The sequence below is a fragment of the Ambystoma mexicanum genome, chromosome 2p (genome assembly GCF_040938575.1).
Source record: "Ambystoma mexicanum isolate Mex_15411 chromosome 2p, UKY_AmexF1_1, whole genome shotgun sequence".
Classification (NCBI taxonomy): Eukaryota; Metazoa; Chordata; class Amphibia; order Caudata; family Ambystomatidae; genus Ambystoma; species Ambystoma mexicanum.
Genome location: NC_090923.1, coordinates 1165703228 through 1165724731, shown reverse-complemented (window position 1 = coordinate 1165724731; position 21504 = coordinate 1165703228). Strand labels below are relative to the sequence as shown.

The 21504-nt window shown below is 47.8% G+C and overlaps 1 protein-coding gene across 5 annotated transcripts in view; it reads left to right on the top strand.

Annotated features, from left to right (window-relative positions):
* HUWE1 (HECT, UBA and WWE domain containing E3 ubiquitin protein ligase 1) overlaps positions 1–21504 on the top strand; it is a 2445223-nt gene that overhangs the window by 467192 nt on the left and 1956527 nt on the right. For all 5 annotated transcript variants that reach the window (XM_069645305.1, XM_069645304.1, XM_069645303.1 and 2 more), the window contains exons 18-19: positions 13022–13102; positions 13193–13299. In XM_069645305.1, the coding sequence (XP_069501406.1) occupies positions 13022–13102; positions 13193–13299 (188 nt within the window). The remainder of the gene's footprint in view (positions 1–13021; positions 13103–13192; positions 13300–21504) is intronic.

Below are 21504 nucleotides of genomic sequence, written 5' to 3'. Positions count from 1 at the left end.
TAGAGGGCAAACACTACCAGTTCAAAGTGCTACCCTTCGGCATAGCATCAGCACCAAGGGTATTCACGAAGGTGCTGGCAGTGGCAGCGGCCCACCTGCGCAGGTTGTCCATCCCAGTCTACCCTTACCTCGACGACTGGCTCATAACAGGGGATTCTTACGAAACATGCTTCTCCAATACCCAAAAGACAGTAGACCTTTTGTTCCAGTTGGGCTTCTCCATCAACGAAAAGAAGTCCAATTTAGACCCCAGTCAAATCAAGCAATTCCTAGGGGCTCTAATTCAAACAAAGGACGGCCTCGTCTTCCCCTCCAAAGAGAGGGTCCAAAACATGCTGTTTCAAATCCCTCAATATGTAACCGGTCGAGAGGTGACGGTACGCAAGGCAATGCGCTTGCTAGGAATGATGGCGTCGTGTATTTATTTGGTACCTCACGCGCGCCTGCGCATGCGCCCAATGCAAGAGTGGCTCAACAGCCAGTGGTGTCAGGCCAGCGGACTATGGGAGGATCTAGTTGTGGTCTCGCAGGCCTTAGTTCTCTCGCTACGGTGGTGGACAAAGGAAAACATGGAAAAAGGGAAACCCTTTGCCACACCCGCGGCGGAAGCCACTCTAACCACAGACGCATCCCTCACAGGATGGGGGGCGCACCTATCCCATCAGACTGCTCACGGAGTGTGGACTCCGAACGTAGCATCCAAACACATAAATCTACTGGAGCTACTAGCTGTGTTCAAGGCGCTAAAAGCCTTCCAGGAACACCTACAAGGCAAAACAGTAATGGTCCTTACAGACAGCACCACAGCCATGTACTACATCAACAAGCAAGGGGGCACCCACTCTCCAGGCCTGTCCAAGCTGGCCCAGAATATATGGAAGTGGGCTCTCAAACAGGACATGTTCCTACTATCACTACATGTACCCGGGGAACTCAATCTGCTAGACAGTCTCAGCAGAGATTTCCCCCTGCCCAAAGAGTACGAATGGCGCCTGCACGAAAACATCGTCCTCGACGTCTTCACACAATGGGGATTCCCAGATATAGACCTGTTCGCAACCCTGGAAAACTCACAATGCCTAAGTTACGCCTCCAGGTACCCCCAGAACCAATCCAAGGGGAACGGTCTGTCGATGCAATGGTCAGGGAAATTTGTTTACGCTTTTCCCCCGACTCCCCTTCTCAACAAAGTGGTGCACAAGATGCACCAGGAACAAGTAACCATGATACTAGTGGCCCCAATGTGGGCACGACAACCATGGTTCGCTCACTTGATGGAGATGTCTCTATCCCCCCCAGTAAAACTCCCCTGCCCGTACAACATGCTGTCTCAGGACAAAGGCAGGACTCTGCATCCATGCCCCCAGAACATGAACTTAGCAGCTTGGCTCCTGAGATCATAGAGTTCGGACATCTACAACTCCCGCAAAGATGCATGGACATCCTCAGGGAAGCCCGAAAGCCGAACACTCGCCACTGCTATTCTAGCAAGTGGAAAAGATTTGTCATCTGGTGCAGGAGTAAAAGCATCAACCCTATTGACTGCTCTCCCACACATGTGGTCCTATACCTAACCCACCTATTGGATTCAGGTCTAGTGTTTAACTCCATTAAAGTCCACCTAGCTGCACTTTCTGCATACACCACTTCCCAACTCAAAGTGTCGTGGTGGAGGATCCCTGTTATAAAGGCCTTCATGGAGGGAGTAAAGAGAATACACCCCCCAATAGCTGACCCAGCTCCCGGATGGGACCTTAATGTGGTACTTACCAGACTCATGGGCTCTCCATTCGAACCCATGCACAAAGCATCTCTTAAACACCTCACGCTTAAGACCGCTTTTTTAATAGCTATCACCTCCATCAGGAGAGTAAGTGAACTTCAGGCTCTTTCTATTCTAGACCCCTTCGTTACAGTTCACAAAGATAAAGTGGTTCTACGCACTCACCCTAGGTTTGCTCCGAAATTTATTTCTAAATTCCACGTAAACCAATCTATAGAACTACCAACGTTCTTTCAAAATCCTTCCAATTTGGGAGAAAGGACTCTGCACACACTAGATGTACGCAGAGCGGTCATGTTCTACATGGAAAGAACCAGACCACTGAGGAAGACTAATCAGTTCTTCGTCTCGGTGGCAGCAGGAAGAGAAGGAGATGCAGTTTCAAAATCCACTATTTCTAGATGGATTGTTCAATGCATCACTCTCTGCTATACTCTTGCTAAGAGAGAACTGCCCTTTAGGCCAAGAGCACACTCTACTCGAGGCACGGGGGCATCCATAGCATTCATTGCAAATGTTCCCCTTGAGTCCATCTGCAAAGCGGCTACCTGGAGTTCTGTGCACACCTTTACAAAACACTACTGTCTAGATACACACTCTAGATCTGACTCCCAGGTGGGACAGGCAGTATTACGACACCTTTTCTCTACTGTTCCTTCTCATAACCCACCGCCAACTCCGGGTACTGCTCGCTAGTCTATGCACAGCATGTGATTCTAAGCAGATTAACAAACATCAGAAGAGAATGCATTACTTACCGTAAAAGCATTTCTGATGATTGTATCTGCTTAGATTCACATGCGCCCGCCCTTCCTCCCCGCTCGGATGGAAGAAACATAGACTTCCTTTATATATCTCTCTCTCTCTCTTTTCTGTACTCACTCACGTCTAGAAGGCTCCCTCAGGGCAGAAAAAATACAAACAGAGGGACCTCGACGCGTGAGGGATTGTGGGTACAACGCACGTCACTATAGGGATAGTGTTTCAGACACGCCTTGTCGACGTCCCCTTTTCGACTACGAAAAACAAAATGCAATACTCCGCAGTGACCACTGGATGTCGGACCTATGCACAGCATGTGAATCTAAGCAGATACAATCATCAGAAATGCTTTTACGGTAAGTAATGCATTCTCATACTAGGTACGTAAAACCTAAGGATGTAATATAAAATTGCTGGTGCTTTTGAGGTCCGTGAACCACAGATGGAGATGAGCAGTAACTCTTGTAACTTATTTTTGGATGGCACACAGCTAACACAATGTAAGTAAAACCCACTTACTTTTTTAACCTCACAATGAAGGGGAACGTAAAACCCAATGTTACTTTATTGAATGACTCAGTTATTCTAGGTAGGCAACAACCTAAAAGACATATTCTGGACAGACTAGCAGCAAGTCAGGGGAAGCAAAACTCAGTTGGGGACACTCGTACAATTATCCTAGCAGGACTAATCTGGTGATGCCAACACTTTACTTTTGGGAAGAGGCACAACCTAATCACTGGAGAGTAAAATACCTAAACATCTACTTTCTATGAGACTGGCAAAACAGTTTCTAAGGAAGAAAAGATGTTAACCATACTTTTAAAAATGGTACATCACACATCCAAGGTAAGTAAGAACTTTTGTAACTGTTCACTCTTAGAATGACAGTTTACCAACCAATTCTTTACAAGTAATTAACTTTTAAACATGTGTTTTCTTTTCTAGGCAAAAGTCCCAATCCCTTGAAAGTCTTTCCCTTATTCTTGGAGCATGAGTGTTCTCAGTGGCAGAAGGGGGGTCACTAGGACTAGTGACCAACCGGCAGTGTCAGAATAGGTTCTTTAGTAGCAAAAGTCAGAGTTCCTTAGGGTGACTGGGCAAATGGGTGAGTACTTTACTTCTAGGGTTAGAAGAATTTCCAGGGTCTTCGCAGAAGACACCCCAGCAGGATTGTAGCAGTAGGACTGGGTGCACTGGTTGAGTCCTCTGCATCATAGAATACACCCAACAGCTACCCAGAAATCCTAACAGACTTAAGTTAAGTACATACCCAAGCCAACACAGTACCTCAGCATTGAGGATTTTACAGCAGGACTTCAGGGTCTGTAGCCAAATACCCGGTCAATGGATTCCTTGTCGTGGTGACTGAAAACAAGACCTTGGAAGGAACTTTGCAGCAGGGATCGATGAAGAAGGCTCTAGGGAACGTTTCCCTTGTGGCTGAATGCAGTTCTGCGGATTTGGTGCCTTTTCAAGGAGCACAGAGAACAGAAAATCGTGGTTGAATTTTCGTCATTACAAAGGTCCAGCACACTGAGGGGACTTTTCGGACTAGATTCGTGTCTCTGGAGATCCACCAGGATGCCCAAGAAGTTTCAGCGAGATTCGGAATTTGGAAGACCGCTCAGTGGCCCAAGGTCCCAGGGTTTTGGGGTATTGGAACAATGGCTGGTCGCAGCAATGCGTGGGATGGCTCCAAATGCAGGCCTTCTTGAGTCTAGTGGGTCTCACCAGGCTCTGGGTCGTCGTTTCTGGAGTCCCCAGGTCGATTGGAAGCAAGGACTACAGCATGCTCTGGTTACACAGCAGGCTCTCCGGTCGCTGGAAATAGTTTCAGCTGCTTTTCCTTCATCCTCTTCAGTTTCGGTTCCAGTGGTTGACATTTCTTCAGCTTCCAGGTTTGCAGTATTTATCAGGAGCTACAGCACAACCTTTGCATTCTCTCCCCGCATTTTACAATGGGTGTTTTTGGTTGTCCAATCAGGACAGCCAGCCCCCCCACTGGGATAAGTCCCCATTCAGGCAAGGCGTAAGTCAAAGGGCATTGAAGTTTTGGACTCCTCCCTGGCTTCCTGCCCTCAGACTGGAGCCTGGGAGGGGAGTCCAGGAGCCTCCTGCCGAAGATAAAAATCACACAAAGGAATTTCCCGCCATGGATGTCTGGTGAAGGAACAAGAAACGAAAAAAGACGACCAGGCCCATTTTTGGTACAATGAGCACCCTTGGGTGCCTTTACTGCAGCTGTGAACAGTCTGCGCTAAAGGTGCACCAAATTAATACAAGGTATCACTGCCACCAGCCAATGAAGGTAAGCTTGTCCCTGTTACAGAATTTAGTTTTAATGTGAAAAGAGGGGATACATTGTTTCAAATGGATTGTGTCCTCCAACGTATTCCACATATTTGACATGTAATGTCCACAGCTGTGCTGCTTCGGAATTTTTTCAGCACAAGGCGACCTGCGTCGATATCCCTCAAAGGCCTACATCGAGGGTGACGTCACCATATGTTATAAACGGGGACGCACAGCGCCCATAGCCTCAGTTCCGTTATTTCCGCAAACAGGTTTGTTTCGGGAACTCTGCACGCCTCGGGTGATCTCTTTGAGAAAATTTCTTCATCTACCCCTCTGACTCCGTGGTTTTGCTTTAAGACTTGACGGGACTGTAAGTCCAAGATGTCGCTTACGCACCCGCACTGCATCTACTTGTGGTGTCTGGGTGAAAGTCATGATACCGACGACTGCTTGAAGTGCCAGTCGTCTGCTAAGGCCTTGCAGGAACGTAAGGGGAAGTTACAGGTAGGTCGGATTTCTAAACATATTAAGTCCCGAAAAGCTGTGGGTGTTTCCACTGATTCGAGTGGTGACTCTCCTCGTCGGAAGGAGTCCCAGGGATCTCTATCCCAGGGTGGGTCCTGCCACTCCTCATCTCGGCACTCACAGATGCGGTGTCAACGGTCGCCTTGCCTGTCCTCGTCAGATGGCGCCGCGAGGAAAGTGTCTGGTTGCACTAAATCCTCGATTCCTGAGGAATGGGAAGCCTTCAGGGAGCAAATGCTCGCAATTTTTCAATCCCGAGGCACAGTTCCGTCCACGCCTTTGGAAGAAGCCAGCAGGGAACAGTCTCGGTCCGATGCTTGTGCGCCTTCGGAACCGGGTCCTTGCTGCGATAAACACCGGGAACAGTCGAGGTCCAGTTCGGACAAGGCTCCGGTTGATCACCAGAGACGTGCTAGATCCCGGTCTCAGTCTTTGTCCCTGGCGAAACCGCAGAAGTCTGGTAAGGGCTCGAGGTCGGCGTCTACTCCGTTGGCAGTGTGTCCATTGAGTGCATCTGTCGGTGCTTTGCCTTCGCTCCAGCCCTCGGAGCCGTCGATGCCTTCGCGGCCATTTGGCCGGAATTTGCTGGTGGAGGTCCCTTGTACTGTGGATCCTCCGAGAAAGGCTAAATCCAAGATGGTGAAGCCTGTTGTCTCCAGACCCACTCCTGTTCCTAGGCAGGAGTTCTTTTATTCACTGCATGATAACTGTGAGGATGGGCAGGGGTCAGATTTGGAGTTTGACCCTGTTGAGTCGAATGAAGCTCCTGTCTTTTCCAGTGAGTCAATTGTAGTTACATCATTCATTGCAGGATGCCAGTGGCATTGACACATCTCCGGAGGTGGTTTGGCAGGCATGAGCCTGGGGCTCATGTTGAATCCTCGTATTGGAGCATGATGTCTAGAGTGACTGAGTTTCTCGGTTAGTCCAGTCCTCGTTTGCATTTGATCAGGATGACCTAACTGATATTTTGGATCAGGGTCCGTACACTGACCCAGTGTTGCCTTTTCATTTGGCTTTGCAGAAAAGGGTGGGCGCTACTTAGGAGACTCCAGAGACTCTTCTGGCGGTTAAAAAGTCGTTAACTAAACAATACCACCCTTCCAGTAGTGACCCCAGCTACCTATCCACTCACCCCATTCCCGAGAGTTTGGTGGTTTGGGTGGCTACGGCCACCTCCAGGCAGGCGGCGTAGCCTACCATCCCTCCTGTTGGGGACGACAAGCGTTCCGATGGTTGGACATGCAAGGTGTTTTCTGCGCGGAGTATGGCGCTAAAGTCTGCCAACTCCACCTGTGCCTTGACAAGATTTTCACACACCCTGGAATTTTCTCTAGTGGCTGAGCTTATTCCCGAGGGGGAAGAAGGGGATGGGTTTCTTGCTCTCGTGCAAGATGGCAAGTTTGCCATGTGTGAATCCCTTCAGTCTGGGCTGGACACTGCCGACAGTGTTAGCCGGTCCATGGCCCAAGCACTGTTCTACACATGGCCCTGAAGGGTTTTCTGCCGTCTGTGCGGGGAAAGAGTGTCCTGATCATGTCGGATAACAGTGGCCATGAATTACCTCAACAAAAAAAGGGGCTGGGGGTAGGGTCACTCCTGTTGTGTAGAGAGGCAATGCAGCTCTGGTTCTGGGCAATCCAGCAAGGAATTTCACTCAGCAGTTCATCTGGCTGGAGAGAAGAATGCGGCAGCGGATGCTCTCAGCAGGCAGAGCACGATCTGAGTGGGAGTTGGCTCAGGAAGTTTTTCTGGAGATCTTCGCCCTTTGGGGAACACCACAAGTGGATCTATTCGCGACCAGTGCCAACCGGATGTGCGAGAGATTTTGCTCAAGGGAATTTTCTTCGAGAGGAGCCTTGGGGGACGCATTTGTTGTGGATTGGTCATTCCCACTTCTGTACGGGTTTCCTCCTGTCCCCGTCATTCCTCAGGTGCTGAGGAGGTTCGGATCCTACATGATCCTCATTGCTCCAGATTGGGCCTGGAAAGCGTGATACCAGACGTTCTAGAAATGTCCATCTGCACTTCACACTGTCTTCCCTAGCGAGAGGATATGCACGCTCTTGCGCGGTGGGGGGTGTAAAGGGGGGTGTGGTGGTTGGGGTGAGTGAGTCTGGGTTCTCCATCCAGAGGTCAAGACAATTAACCTTCATGCTTTGTTTCTGAAAGGATTGGGACCTCCCGGATGACGTGCTGGAGGTGGTGTTCTCGGCCAGGTGGCCGGCATCCCCTGTACCGTTGGTGTAAGTTTTGCGACTGGTGCAGAGGACTCGATGTCGATCCTTTTCAGTGTTCCATTCCAATGGCTCTTTCTTGGTTTCGTTGGCCCACAGAGGCCTTCAAGTGGGTACCATTAAAGGCTACCTGGCAGCGCTGTCTATTTTCAAGTGATCGTCTGAAGAATGTTATTTTAAGATTCCTTTGACTTCACAATTTCTAAAAGGGCTCACGAATGTGTTCCCGCCGTCCCCGTTCCAGGTGCCGGTTTGGGATCTGAATTTGGTCTTAATTCCTGATGGGTGCTCCGTTTGAACCTTTGCACTCTTGTCCTTTGAGAAGGTTGACCTTCAAGACTGTTTTCTTGATTGCAGTTACGTCTGCTCGCAGAGTGAGTGAATTGCAGGCACTTTCGTCTATGCCACCCTTTACTGTGTTCTGCAAGGATAGGGTTGTACTGAGGGTACGATCATCCTTTCTACCTAAGGTAGTGTCTGAGTTTCATTTGAGCCCGGGCCTGCTTTCTATCCTCCCCCTCATCCTGGAAAGGAAGAGGAGCGACTCCATAGGTTGGGCCCTAGGAGAGCTTTGAGCTTTTATATTTCTAGGATGTCCAGGGTCAGAGTGGACAACTAACTCTTTGTGGGGGTACACTGGACACCCATTGGGCCAGGCTGTTACTCAACAGACCTTGTCCAGGTGGATTATCCTCACTATTACTGAATGTTAGATTGGCGGGCAAGGATCTTCTTGAGCGGTTTCAAGCTCACTCCACTAGGGGCATGGCTACATCCACAGCCCTGCAGCGGGTAGTTCCTATTAGGAATATTTGTAATGCAGCAACGTGGGCTTCCATCCACACCTTTGTCAAACATTACTCCCTGGATATGCTCCATGGTCAGGATATGGCCTTTGGTAAAGCTGTGCTTTATTCTGCCATCTGATTGGGTATTCTAAATTCTTCTCCATCTGTTCACTGATACTGCTTTGGAAGTCTGTCAAAGATGTGGAATACTTTGGAGGACACCATCCATTCGAAGAATAAGCTACCAACTGGTAAAGTTCTTTAGATTTTCCTATGCTAATGCAGCTTGCGTTCCCTCAAGGCTATGTGCAGTCAAGCAGGCATTGTGTACGAGCATGTCACACGTTATGGAGGAAAAACATAAACTGAGGCTACGTGCGCCGTGCGTCCTATTTCTAACATCTGGTAACGTCACCCTCGACTGAGGCATTTGAGGTACATCGACCCAACGGCATCGACGCAGGACGCCCTCTACCGGAAAAAAATCCAAAGCAGCACAGCTGTGGACATTACATGTCAAAGATGTGCAATACATTGGAGGAACATCCAGTCGAAAGAAAGTTACCAGTTGGTAAGTAACTTGTCCATCTCCCCTGCACTCCACTTAAGGTAGGGTGTGCTGACTACACATAATAAGATGTAAAAGGGATCCAAAGATCCTTTCTATCCTTGGGAACTGTAGTTCTCTCAAGGTTAGCAAAAGAAAGTTAAAAGGAGAGCCCCTAGGGCATCCCAGCAACAACAGGAATTTATTGCCAATAAGTTGTTAAACAGGCTATCTTTAAAAAGATACTATGGAGAATAAAAAAAATGACACCTATAAAAAGCGTAAAAGATGGTTTGTGGAAAAAGGTTCCCACTCTTTGAGGTATGAAGAAAAAATATCCCACTAGTAAAGCAAAAAGTTCAGGAAATGACCCAGGTCAGGAAGATTTACCAGTTCTGTGAAAATCTTACCTAACAGCTTATTTAAAAACTACTGTTAAATTCTAACGTAAACCTCGAGTACAAGTGTTACTTCGCTACTTGTATTTGTGGATTTCATTGCTACAGCTCTACAGCTCACATTTACCCCCCCCCCTTAGATAAGCCTGGATGCTCATTCACTCTACCAACTTGTGTGTGTAGTACAGGCCTATACCAATAGGTGGGTTACCTAATACTAAGAGGACATGGGTTGTGTAGCCTCCCACAGGGTTACTACATCAATTCTTGTCTTACCGATTTTTGCTTACCTGAATCCAGAAAGTCGCTCGTGAGCGTTTGAGTGCACATGGGTGTCCAGGGTGCCTCTCCGCCCCCAGGTTCCCCTTACCTCTGTCCCAAGCTGCTGCTTGTGTCCTTTCAGCAAATCCTTTTAACAGGGTTTCCAACGTTGGTTTAATCTTTCTGCATCTTAGACTAGAGACTATTCACAGGAACTTTTGTATTCTGTTTCTTCACAAGACTTTGAGCCACTCTGCCTTTGAGCTAGGGTTGTGTTTTGGACTTTAAAAGCCTTGCTGTGTGAAGAAACGGCTTCTATAATTCAAGCCCTGCTAGTGTTACACTAACCAACAGTTTTTTCCTTCCTAAAAGTAGTTCTGAGGTGGTTTTGCTAACTAAATACAACTACCATATATCTTTATGCGAGTTTGCGTTATTACTGATGGTACGGTAGAACCGTCAGTGTCAAAATGCTGTAACAGTTGTAACTGCAAGCAACTACAAACTAAGCAGTGGCCTTTGAATAGTATCTACAAGTATTTTGTTTTTGTATAATGTGCTGAGTATTTAAAAGTATATTTTGTTTATTTAAACATCTATATTTTAATATTACTTTGTATGCAAGTGTTTCTTTGAATTGTATTACTAACTAGGTTCAGTGTACTTGCCTACAGCTCACATCTTCCTCCTATGATAAGCCTAACTGCTCTACGACTATACCAAGGTTTCAAGAGGAGTACAGACTGATGCGAAGAGTTTGGTGTCTACAAACCATTGGGATAGTTTTGTAAAGTCTACCTCCAAAGTTGACTTTAGGAAAACACCCCTAACACCATGTTAGGGATTTCCTTACGAGAGGGCAGGGAGAAGGCCAAGAAACAATATGGCCAAAGGACAATCGCAAAACCTTGTGGCATGGACATTTTGGACACTAGTCACGTTTAGTAGCCAGATGTGGTAATCACGAATGTTCACACTAAAATGTAAAACTGTTCCAAAAATCACCAGTGTAACAGTCTAGGTTGATCCAAAAGTATCCCCATGCACTGCATTGTGGGATGCTGTGTGCACTGCCGGAAAAGTTACCAATACAGGTAAAAATCAAAAGACCAAAGGAAATACCAGTTTCCCAGTACTAGTAGTCTGAAGGACGGATCAGTTTCCCCATGACGAAATAAGTAAAAAGGCCAGGCAAGGGAAGCTGAAGGCTCATCTTCTCTTTAAAAAGTCAGTAGAGGTTACAAGTAAAGTTTGGGAATCTGTAGAATTTTGAGGGAAAAATGCCTGAAAAAGGAATCTTTGCTAACACTAGTCGGCTGCAGGTGACGCCCTTGGGTTGTGAACAGTCTGCTCTTCTTTGTAGAGGACAAGTCTCCATCTGTGATCTCGAGTTGCTGCAGGAGTTGTCCTGTTATCCAAGATCTAGACTGGAGGTTTGCCTAGGTCCTCAAATTAAGATCTGCACCATGGTTATCCAATCATGGATTGCCACTTGCAACCACATCAGACATTCAGACATTATTATTTGTACATGGAACCAGACTATCCCAGCCCCCCATATCTGGATTCTCATGCAAAGCACTCGTTTGCCCATGAAAGCAGCAGCTTTCCCCGAGAGGGCATTTCATATATGGCACTTTCTGACTTGTGAATGCCAAAGAACAATATGGCCAAAAAACCAACAAAAACCTTGTGGCACTACCTACTTAAGGTGCTAGCGACCTTTAGTAGCCCTTTACAGTAAAAAGTATAAAACCAGGTAGAAATGTTTCTGATGCTCGTTAATCTGCTTAGAATCACATGCTGCGCATATGGTCCGACATCCAGTGGTAACCGCGGAGTATTGCATCTTGTCTTTCGGGGGACCGAAAGGGGACGTCGGCATAGGCGTGTCTGAAACACTATCCCTATCGTGACGTGTGTAGTACCCAAAATCCCTCACGCGCTGAGGTCCCTCCATTGTTTTTTTCCGCCCAGATAACTGGTCGCCCTATAGCAGAGCTCTTAATGAGACATTGTTTATTTTACCGAATTGTCGGTTATTTCCCGTTGTCACTTCACCCATCAAGAACATCTTCGGCGAAGACTACGGGGGATTCGTCTACGGCTGTGGGTTCCGGCGCCTAAGATCCACGTTCGGACTTCCACGTGGTCGGGCCATCTGGCCGGCCTACACAGTAGGGAGAGTGGGCTCGGGGTTTGCCATACTGTTATGTCTTTCATCTTTTCCACTGCTTTCCTTTTTGGTCTGGTCATCCTTCCCTTCTGCTATGGAAAGGACTCTGTTGAGATTCTGCCCTGTGCGTAGGGTCAGATATCCGTGGAAAGACGAGCACACGTCGTGTAACGCTTGTCTCCCCCATAGAGCACGACGAGAAGAGTTGTTCGGCGTGTAAACTCCTTAAACCTAAAACCCTTAAGGAGCGCCGGTTGAAGCGGTGGGCCGCGTATGGAATGTCACGCGTGGAGCCTCCCTCCCCTGCCGCGACACCAGCAGAAAGTGACGGGGGTACATCAGATGACCAAACGTCCAACGTGGACGTTGTAGACCTTGAGGCGGACTATTCTAGGGCCGCCACGCCCGTCCCCGACCTTTCCAGGCTCGACTCCGGTCTTGCTACAGGGACCACACCCAGTGACAGGGGCGTACAATCACACCACCCAAGCGCCCTCCTCGACGACTTTGTCGAAGAAGGTGAAAGCACCAACTGGTCCGCCAGAAACTTCGGCGGCGCCCACGGATTGGTCTGATACAAAGCCTTCCCCGCATCCGCAGCAGCGCATGACAACTGGGCATAAGAAACATAACAAGGGCGCTACTCCCCAAACTACACGCGCCGAAGTTTCAGATCAAGAAACTTCGACGGATTCCAAGGTTTCCTAAACCGACGCACCCTTTCGGTCCCCCGAAAGACAAGATGCAATACTCTGCGGTTACCACTGGATGTTGGACCATATGCACAGGATGTGAATCTAAGCAGATACAATCATCAGAAATGCTTTTACAGTAAGTAATGCATGTCATCCGCTGCCACCAACTCATCCCAGGCACTGTGTAAAAGTAAAGAAAAAGCAGTTATGGAAAAAGATATAAGAATACAAAGTATCTTAACCACGCAGCACTTTTTGGTGATGTTTGCAATTGCAACAATACAAGAAATTCAGAATGTCTGATATTTTTCTGGAAAAGAGTCGTCACACAGCAAAAAATGGGTGACCGATAGCAGTCTGAGAAGAAAGCCCCAAAAAGAGGACCTTTCCTACCTGGACCTGTTAATTGTTGGATTGACTGATGATTTATTTTTAAATGGTTCAAGTTACAATATAGACATTATTGCAATGTTAACTGGGTTTTCAGTAGGTCTACAACTGCTTACCAAATCTCGGTGCCCTGTTCTCAATGTCCTGTGCTTACCTTGTAGTGATGGATGGCTCCCTGCCCACTTCCCTGAAGCATATAATTAGTAATGCAGAGTATTATGGTCCGTCACTGTTCCTGTTAGGTAAGTCTCATTGCATGATGCTGTACAATTATGACTTTGGGGTTAGTCTCTGGCTATCTGACTTATGGTTTTTCTCCATGGTTCTTACAGCAACTGAAGTGGTCACTGTGTTTGTCTTCCAAGAGCCCTCCCTTCTTTCATCGCTGCAAGACAATGGGCTAACAGACGTGATGCTGCACGCCCTTTTGATAAAAGATGTGAGTTTTTGCTATTCCCTGCCTTGCTGCTTTTTTGCGGAGGCAAATGCAATTGTTTTGCGAAGTGTCCACTCTGATGCTGTCTCTGTATCAACACGTTTTACGTACCCATGTCTGATGTGCTTTCCTTAATGTTTAAGTGTTGTCCTTTCCTGAACTTAACAGTGCAACATCATTTTAGATTATAGAAGGTGTCATCGTGCATGTGCACGCTGCCTTTAACCTAGAAAAATTATACCTGTCCATCATGTGACTGTTTTAATGAAAAAACCCATTGAATTTTTTTTAAATTATTTTTGGGGGTAAACCCCCCAATGCCCCTTCCCTTTATTTTATCTACTCCAAACACCCACACCCCATGTATAATTTTCTAACACCCCCTAAATATTAGATGGGTTTTTTCATTAAATTCGCATTAAAAACTCTGCAAAAAAAATCCCACGATAAGGGCGTTGTACCTCAATCATGGTGCATGCTTCCACTCATTTAGCAGTTCTGGTTAGTCTGGAGGATTGGCGAGCTGCAGCATAGGTTTTTACTGCACATATTTACTGTGGATACCTTTTTGGCTATTTCTCCTCCTGTATCTATCCGCTTCTCATGTTTGACATCATTTGCTGCAACAAGGCCTGCATCTTTTCTGCCTTTTTTTCTGGTCTGACCGGTCGTTGATTTGTCCCATCTGTATGCTCTTTGAAGGACTCTTTCCATTAACTTTTTTTGTTAGTCTGGCAAGGTGGTCAGGCGAACTCCAGGAGTCTTCCGGAACGTGATGGCGAGAGGTTAAGTAACTGTTATTTTATAGTTCACCCCAAGGTAGCTGTTGAGTTCTCCAAATCTCGCAGCTTTTTTATCACTTCCTTTTCAGTGTTCCTGCTAATGGCCTGCCTAACCAGGAACATCTGTAAACTGTGGTAGTGAGAGGAGGCTTTCATGGACCTGCAGAATGAGGTCTAGTGGGCCCCTCTAGCAGATAATGATCTCACCTGGGCTTTCCACAGAGGGTGACTTGGAGCCTATGCATAACCCAGACTGATGTCCTGTTGCAGATGCGGATGTCTGTTCCAGGCCCAGGGGCAGACGCTTAGAAGTCTTAACGGTGTAGGTTTGGGTCTTTTTATTATTTCTTCGTATGTATTCGGACCTTGGCTTAGGCCTCAACTCTTGTGCTTGGGGTAGGGAAGCTTTCCCAAGCAAAGATAGAGGAAGAAAACCATCATGCTGATTGGCTACAGTGATGACCAAGATACTTTGACCAACATTCTAAACTGCCTTTCATTAGTTTTACCTAAGTGGCAGGTTGCGTTTTCTGAGCTCCCTTTAATTTAGGCCCTAGAAGCAAGTTTTTGCTGTTGGTACTTCCTGGATGAATGATAGGAGTGAGTCAGGAGAGCAGTGAAGGAGAAGGCTTCAGCAACTGAAGGCAGAAGCTAAGTTTTTATTTGATCTTTACCTGCTTATTTGAGAGATGTACATGATTGAAATTGGCAAGAGTTCAATTTTACCAAGGCTGTGTACTCGATCCTCCTTCCACTCCCTAGGAATTCAGGAACCGCTCTTAAATGGATAGCTTCATTCCTCAAAGATAGGTACCAAATAACGGTACTCTCCACCTATACCTGCCAAGCCCGACCAGTCGACACGGGAGTCCCATAAGGAGCATGCCTATCTGCCCTCCTGTTCAATCTACTTGATCACCCTCCCTCCAATAGTTCGTTCACACAACATCCTGTGTTACAACTACACCGACGACACTCCTAATTCTAAAACTAATGAACTCAAATCCCGACCTGGCCTCCTGCCTCCTCGACATAGAACTCTGGATGACCCAAAGCCGCCTCTTGTTAAGCCCCTCCAAAATGGAAATCATGGTATGTGGCAAATCCGAGCTTCTTCCGCAACCACTACCCTGGCCATCCGCCTTGGGCAGCTCACCGAACCCCTGCAACTCGGTGAAAAATCTTGGGTGCATCATTGACTCTGACCTAACACTCTCGCGCCAAGTCAACGTCTCAAAATCCTGCCACTACCACCTTAAAACCCTTAGGCGCATCTTTCCATATCTCTCCTTTCCTAACAGACTCTCCGCGGTCCAATCAATCGTTATGTCAAGACTGGACTATGCAAACCCCCTATACCTCGGAATCCACGCGTACCAACTGAATAAACTCCAAAGGGCACAAAACGCGGCAGCCAAATTGCTACTTGCGCTCGGCCCAAGAGACCACATTTCCCCAGCCCTTAAGACGTTGTACTGGCTTCCATTAGCCCGAAGGGTGACTTTCAAAACCTTATGCATCTCCCATCGAGCACTGCATAAAACCGGACCCCAATATCTTCAAGACAAACTAAAACCCTATCACCCCCCTCGCACCCTAAGATCAAGCTCAGCTGGTCTCCTAGTCATTCCTAAAACAAACTCAGTCAGATTAGGCGGATCAGCATTCTCAGACTTGGCCCCCACCCTGTGGAACTCACTCCCACCCCACATCCGCCAAACTGAGGATATAACATCTTTCCGCAAACTGCTGAAAACCTGGCTCTTCCCCTAAAAGCCAACCGGTAACCAAACTAACCCAAACAATCAGCATCTGAACGACACCAACCCACCAAACTACCTGAGGCGAGAAATTGACAGCTAATGACCCCGAATATAAACTAGAAAGACAAATGGAATTAAACGAGTAATGTAGCTCCAAACAGTGATGTGGATAATAAGAATAAATCATAGGGAAACTGTAATAAGATGTAAACTGCTGAAACGCACATAATGCATGAAGAGGGAAATAAATGAATGGCGTCGATGACATAGTCAGAATAGATGAAGCCTGTTGAACAGATGAATGCCCTGAGTGAAAGAACGCATGAGTGGACGAACAGATGACTACATAGATCAAATGAGTGTGTAAATTGAATGAGTTTGTAGAGCGGATGAAGTTATAGAATGGATGAACATGTTAAGCGGATGGGCGTCTGGAGTGGTTGAGTGTGAAGAGCGGACGAGCATGTATGGCGGATGAGTGCATAATTACGGAGAAGCAGATGTAGAACTGATGAATGTACAGAACGCATGTGTGTAAAGTGAGGGATCGTGTAGACAGGGGGAGCGTATAGAGTCAGGGAGCGTATAGAATGGGGGAGCGGGTAGAGCGAGGGGGCGTTTAGACCGGAAGAGTGTGTGGAGCGGAAGAGTGTGTGGAGCGCAAGAATTTATAGACCAGGATTACTACGTATTACCGAATGTCTCTAAGGGGCTGATGAGTGCTTATTAATGTTGAATTTGGGGAAAGCACGAAAGCATAGAGCGTATGAGCGCTTAGAGCAGATGAGTGTGCGGAGCGGATGGGTGCGGGGAGCAGATGAGCTGAATGCGTGGAAAGCACGAATGCATTGAGCGGGTGGGTGCCGGGAGCGGGGCGGCCGGGTGCCGGGAGCGGATGAGTGCCTAGAGCGGGTGAATACGAAATTCAGCGGCAAAGAGGACTGCATGCGTGGGGCAGACAGGAGCGCGCGGGGCGGACTGGAGTGTATGAGAGCGTCGAGCAGACTGGAGTGTGTAGCACAGACAGGGCCGCATGGAATGAATAAAAGTACATAGAACTGACTGGAGCGCATAGAACTGCGCGACGTACATAGTATAGTCTGGAATGCAAGTATCGTTTGAAAGAGCATGTAACTCACCATATCACACCCCACGCTTACTCTCTTCTTTACACCACCACTCAACTAGAACAGAGATACTATGACACCATTCGGTATAACTGTTCTCATACTAACATCTCCCACTCACTCCCCATCATTCTAAGTAAACACTGCTGGTTACACCCCCCCCCCCCCCAAGCCAGGCGTTCTCCTCAGGCCTAACGCAGCCACAGTCGGTCTGGATAAATCCTGCCAGAACGAACACATACCCCTGATCTCAACCATCACACCTACCGTTAAGAAGCAGCTTTTTCACGAATAGCACACCTGCTGCATACATACCCGGTGCGCGCACGCGCTGTCTACTCCCCCTACTAACCTGAACTTCGGTTCCCAAGGGCGTTCAACCTACCAGCGCCTTCAGACCATACCAATGGTATATAAGCCGCTGTATAAATGCAAAATAACATAACATGTGTTTAAGTGGTCGATGTTTAAATATAACTGTTTCCAGGCAGCGTGAGAGAGCAAATGTGACACTGACTAGTGCGGCGACACTGCCATCTAGAGGGCGTGCTCTGTTACTGCAAGCTAGCAGTAAAATAATTTCTAAATGGTTTCTAACTTTTGCCATTTTTCTGGATGTGAGGTTAGTGCGGAATTAGTAATGCAACCACAGAATATTACTCTTATTAATACTTGAAACAAAAGTAGAGATTCAGGAATTGAAGAAGCAGAGTTGTGCAGAAGCATATGTGAGCAACAAAGACTTAAACTACTCTTGAAGGCTGATGGAAGCAAAGAAACCAACTTTTGGAAACCTTAACTTTTAGGAGTGATCTAGACTGCGGTTTAATGTTTTTAACAAGAAGTTATAACTGCGTAATTGCTCTTGATATAGTAGAGGGAAATTCAGTCAAAGGTAGTAAGCCACCAGGAAATGAACTAAGGGGGAAAAGGTATTTAAGGTGTATAAGCTAACCAGTAATACTTTCCCGTCCCCTTTCCTCCATACTGCATGGGCGTCCCTTCCAAGGGACGGCAGACAGAACCTTTTTCACCACAAAAAACCTTCTTCCCCTTTAAATTTAGAAGCGCGCTGGGGTACAGCACTGGGAACATGCGCAACCCTGACTCCTCGGTCCCCTTTTCCGCATCGACTGGAACGGGCCGATTTCACCAGCGCTTCTGGGTTTAGCCTTGCCATGTAATTCCACGCCCTCTTCCTATCTATCTATTCTATCTTTTGTCTTTGTCATCTAGGTATTGGTCCTACGGCGTCGCACTCCTCCCCGGCGCATATCGACTTCACTGGGCTTCAGAAGGTGTCCAGCCTGTGAGGGGCTCTTTCCTACGTCTGACCCCCATGATCTTTGTCTCCGCTGCCTTGGCCCTGCCCACGGTTTGGAAGGTTGTACTGCGTGCAACGCCCTGACTCGTGCGCACTGAAGAACAGGCTAGCTAGGTGGAGGGAGCTCTTCGAAGGGTCGTCTCCAGAGGACCTGAAGAAGTTTGTCAAGCAGAGATCGAGGCCCAAGAGAGGGACGCTCTTTTCCACCCCCCACCCCTGTAAGGGCGACTCCTTCCAGAGGAAACGGCCATGTGGGAGGAACCTCTCCGGTTCTGTTACCAACACGCGCACTGTGGCTAACCCAGCTACCGGCCTTACGGGCGAGGGGTCTTTGGATCCTACCGGTATCCGTGCTGAGGGACGGCAAGGTTCTTCTACCGGGTCTACACCAGAGGGGCTATGCCCTAGTACCTGCTCAATATCCGAGGGGGGGGGGGGCACCTGCACGCAGCATTACCGGAAACAATGCTGAGGGCATCACGCCTTCCAAGCCTAGACCTGAGGTGCAGGGTAGGCCTCATGCTCCACAACCAAGAGTCCTGGAGGAGGCTGGGCCCAGGGAGCCAGGCACCACTGTTAGGGAGAATTTTCATAAATGGTTGATGTCCCTTACCTAATGAGTCCCTCAGCAGCTTTGCTGGATTTCTAGGATGTATTTTTTCAACCTGGTTCTGAGCCATTTTTTTCCACTCTTACTTGTGTTTTGCTATGTGTATTTCTACTTTGTGTGATTTGGGCACTGAAGCCTCACCTACTCCACGTGCACCACTTTTTGTGTTAGACTGCATCTTGATTGCAGTGACACAGGGTTGTTGGAGACTTCCCACTGACTCCATTTTTCTGGGGCTGACTACTGTCCCCCAGAAAAATGTAAAGTTGCCATTAACTTTATATAGTCACTTTAAACCACAGACCCAGTACACCCCATCTTACATGGAGTATTGGAAAGGGTTAACTCTTATCCATTTTTGTCTGTGCCTCTTGGAGCCTTGTTTCGCTCCCTTAACATTAAGACTTGGCTGGTGGCAGTGGTATCTACCCTAACTTTTCTACTGCGATTATCTTATATAAACGTGGTCATGTTCTAGGCCATTGTATTGGCCTCAAACATAAACCCGCTTGACCAAAGACATTTTATTTCGGTTCCGTCTGGGTTTATTCGCCATTTCTTTTTGTTAAAGTCTTTCTTGTTTCTCTCTGCGCGCCAAACCGGGGATGACTCCTTTGTTCGCTGTCTTTTTGCGGGCTTCTCCACAGAAGCCCTCCTTAATGCGCCTGATAGTCTAGGTAGGCAGGATGCTAGGAAGGGATTTTCGGACCGCTGCCATGGGTTCCCTTGGTAACCCAAGTTGCACTCTTGTCTGATTGGCCTTGCCAGGCCAGCCACCCTGCTGTGTGATTGACAGCCAGGCTGTATGAATTGGGGGAAAATTGCATAGAAAGCAGGTCTCTGGGACTGGAAGAGCAGAGTCGCCACTGGAACGAAAGAACCAATGAGGAACTGCAAGAAGAGGACCCCTACCACGATTGAACCGCCCGGTGAAGCCCTGCTGCAGTCCGAATCTCAAGAATCCGACGACCGAGAAGATCCTCCAGGAAACTTCTTCCTTTGAGCTAGTGGGACCAACCAGTTCGCCCAAACTACAAGCCAGGACCCCTCCTCTGGTCGAATTCGCTGTACTGAGCTACAGTGGGCCGGATAGCCAGGAAGGTCGGACCATACTTGGTTTTTAAGGAGCGCACCTTTTATTGGTTTGCTCTGCTGCTGGTTTCTTCCCTGGGTGGCGCAGGACCCTCCAGTCTTCCATCTTCGTGTCAGTCCGACAGTCGCTTCAGGAACCGTGAGCCTGCAGGAACGACCAGGAACATCCGCCTCAGCTACAGCTCCCTCTCCGTATTAAGGTACTGTGCAAATCCGGTTGTCCGTTTCGTTCAACCATAGTGAAAGTGTTTGAAATCTTTCTCCAAACCGAGGGCTTGTCCTTCTCTTTTCTTTGAACTAACTTTTCTACCAACCAACCCTGTCCGGAATCTGTGCCACGAAATTTACCGCAAACTACCCTGAACTGTGTAATCTTGAGGAAAAGTCTTTTGACCCATTGACTTTGGCCCTAAACCTTTTCTAACTGATCTCCTCACTGAAGGCTCTCTTGTTCAATTGCCCTGAGTACTTACCTGTTGGTTTTGCCTAATTTCTAATAACTTTCTTTCCCTCCCTTTTAAATTTCTGGAATGCCATTTTGCTCCCCCTTCATTTTGTGAGCTTAACTTGCCTGGAATTTAACGGAACTGGGGTGGTGTATTTATGATTGTGATTTTTAACTTGCTTAGAATAGTGAAATGTTATACAGCTGTTGAGTAAATAAATATATATTCTTTTACTTAGAAACCTTGAGTCAGTGTTTGCCTGAATCATAGTAATTGCTGCCCTTTGTGTAACTATTTGTACTGCTCACTTTTGAGATGTCTGGCTGCTCTGCTACTGCTACCACTAACTGTGTAATACAGGCTTGTACCAAAGGTGAAATTGTACTGTCACTTGGAGTCCTAATTGTGTGTGGTGTTCCCAAAGGGTACTGCATATAATTCTGCCTAACAACCATGATTTTGGCACGTGGCACACAGCTCAACAAAATGGCTGTCGCGCCAGAAAACATGGCCGCTCGTCCGATGCCACTCATAGGAACAGAGCAGATGATTTTGGCACGTGGCACACAGCTCAACAAAATGGCTGTCGCGCCAGAAAACATGGCCGCTCGTCCGATGCCACTCATAGGAACAGAGCAGGTGGGTGAACGAGTTTCAAGGTAGGACTGGTGTCAACTAGGTATGTGGCCTACAGTTTATCCATCAGCAGCACAGGGCAGGTTTCCCCTGCTACCTAGACGGTGCGCTCTGGCCCCAGCAGCCCCCAGCTACTGTCGACATCCTGTCTCCTTTTCTGCCTCTGAAGACCGGTTCTTCGAAAGGTTCTTGTCGCTGATGCGAACCCACCAGATGGGGGGGCCATCCGACGGGATGCTGTAAGGGAATTGCTCCCCCCTGTCATTCCACCAAGTCATTCCTCCTATGGCTCTGGCACCACAGGCCCCAGTGCAGCCCCCGCTGCCCCTGCCGGCTCTTTCGGTTTCGGCTTCCCTGCCTCCCACAATACAGGCGGTTCCACACCAGCCTCTGGTCTCCACACCGCACCCCATGGCGCCCAGCACTCC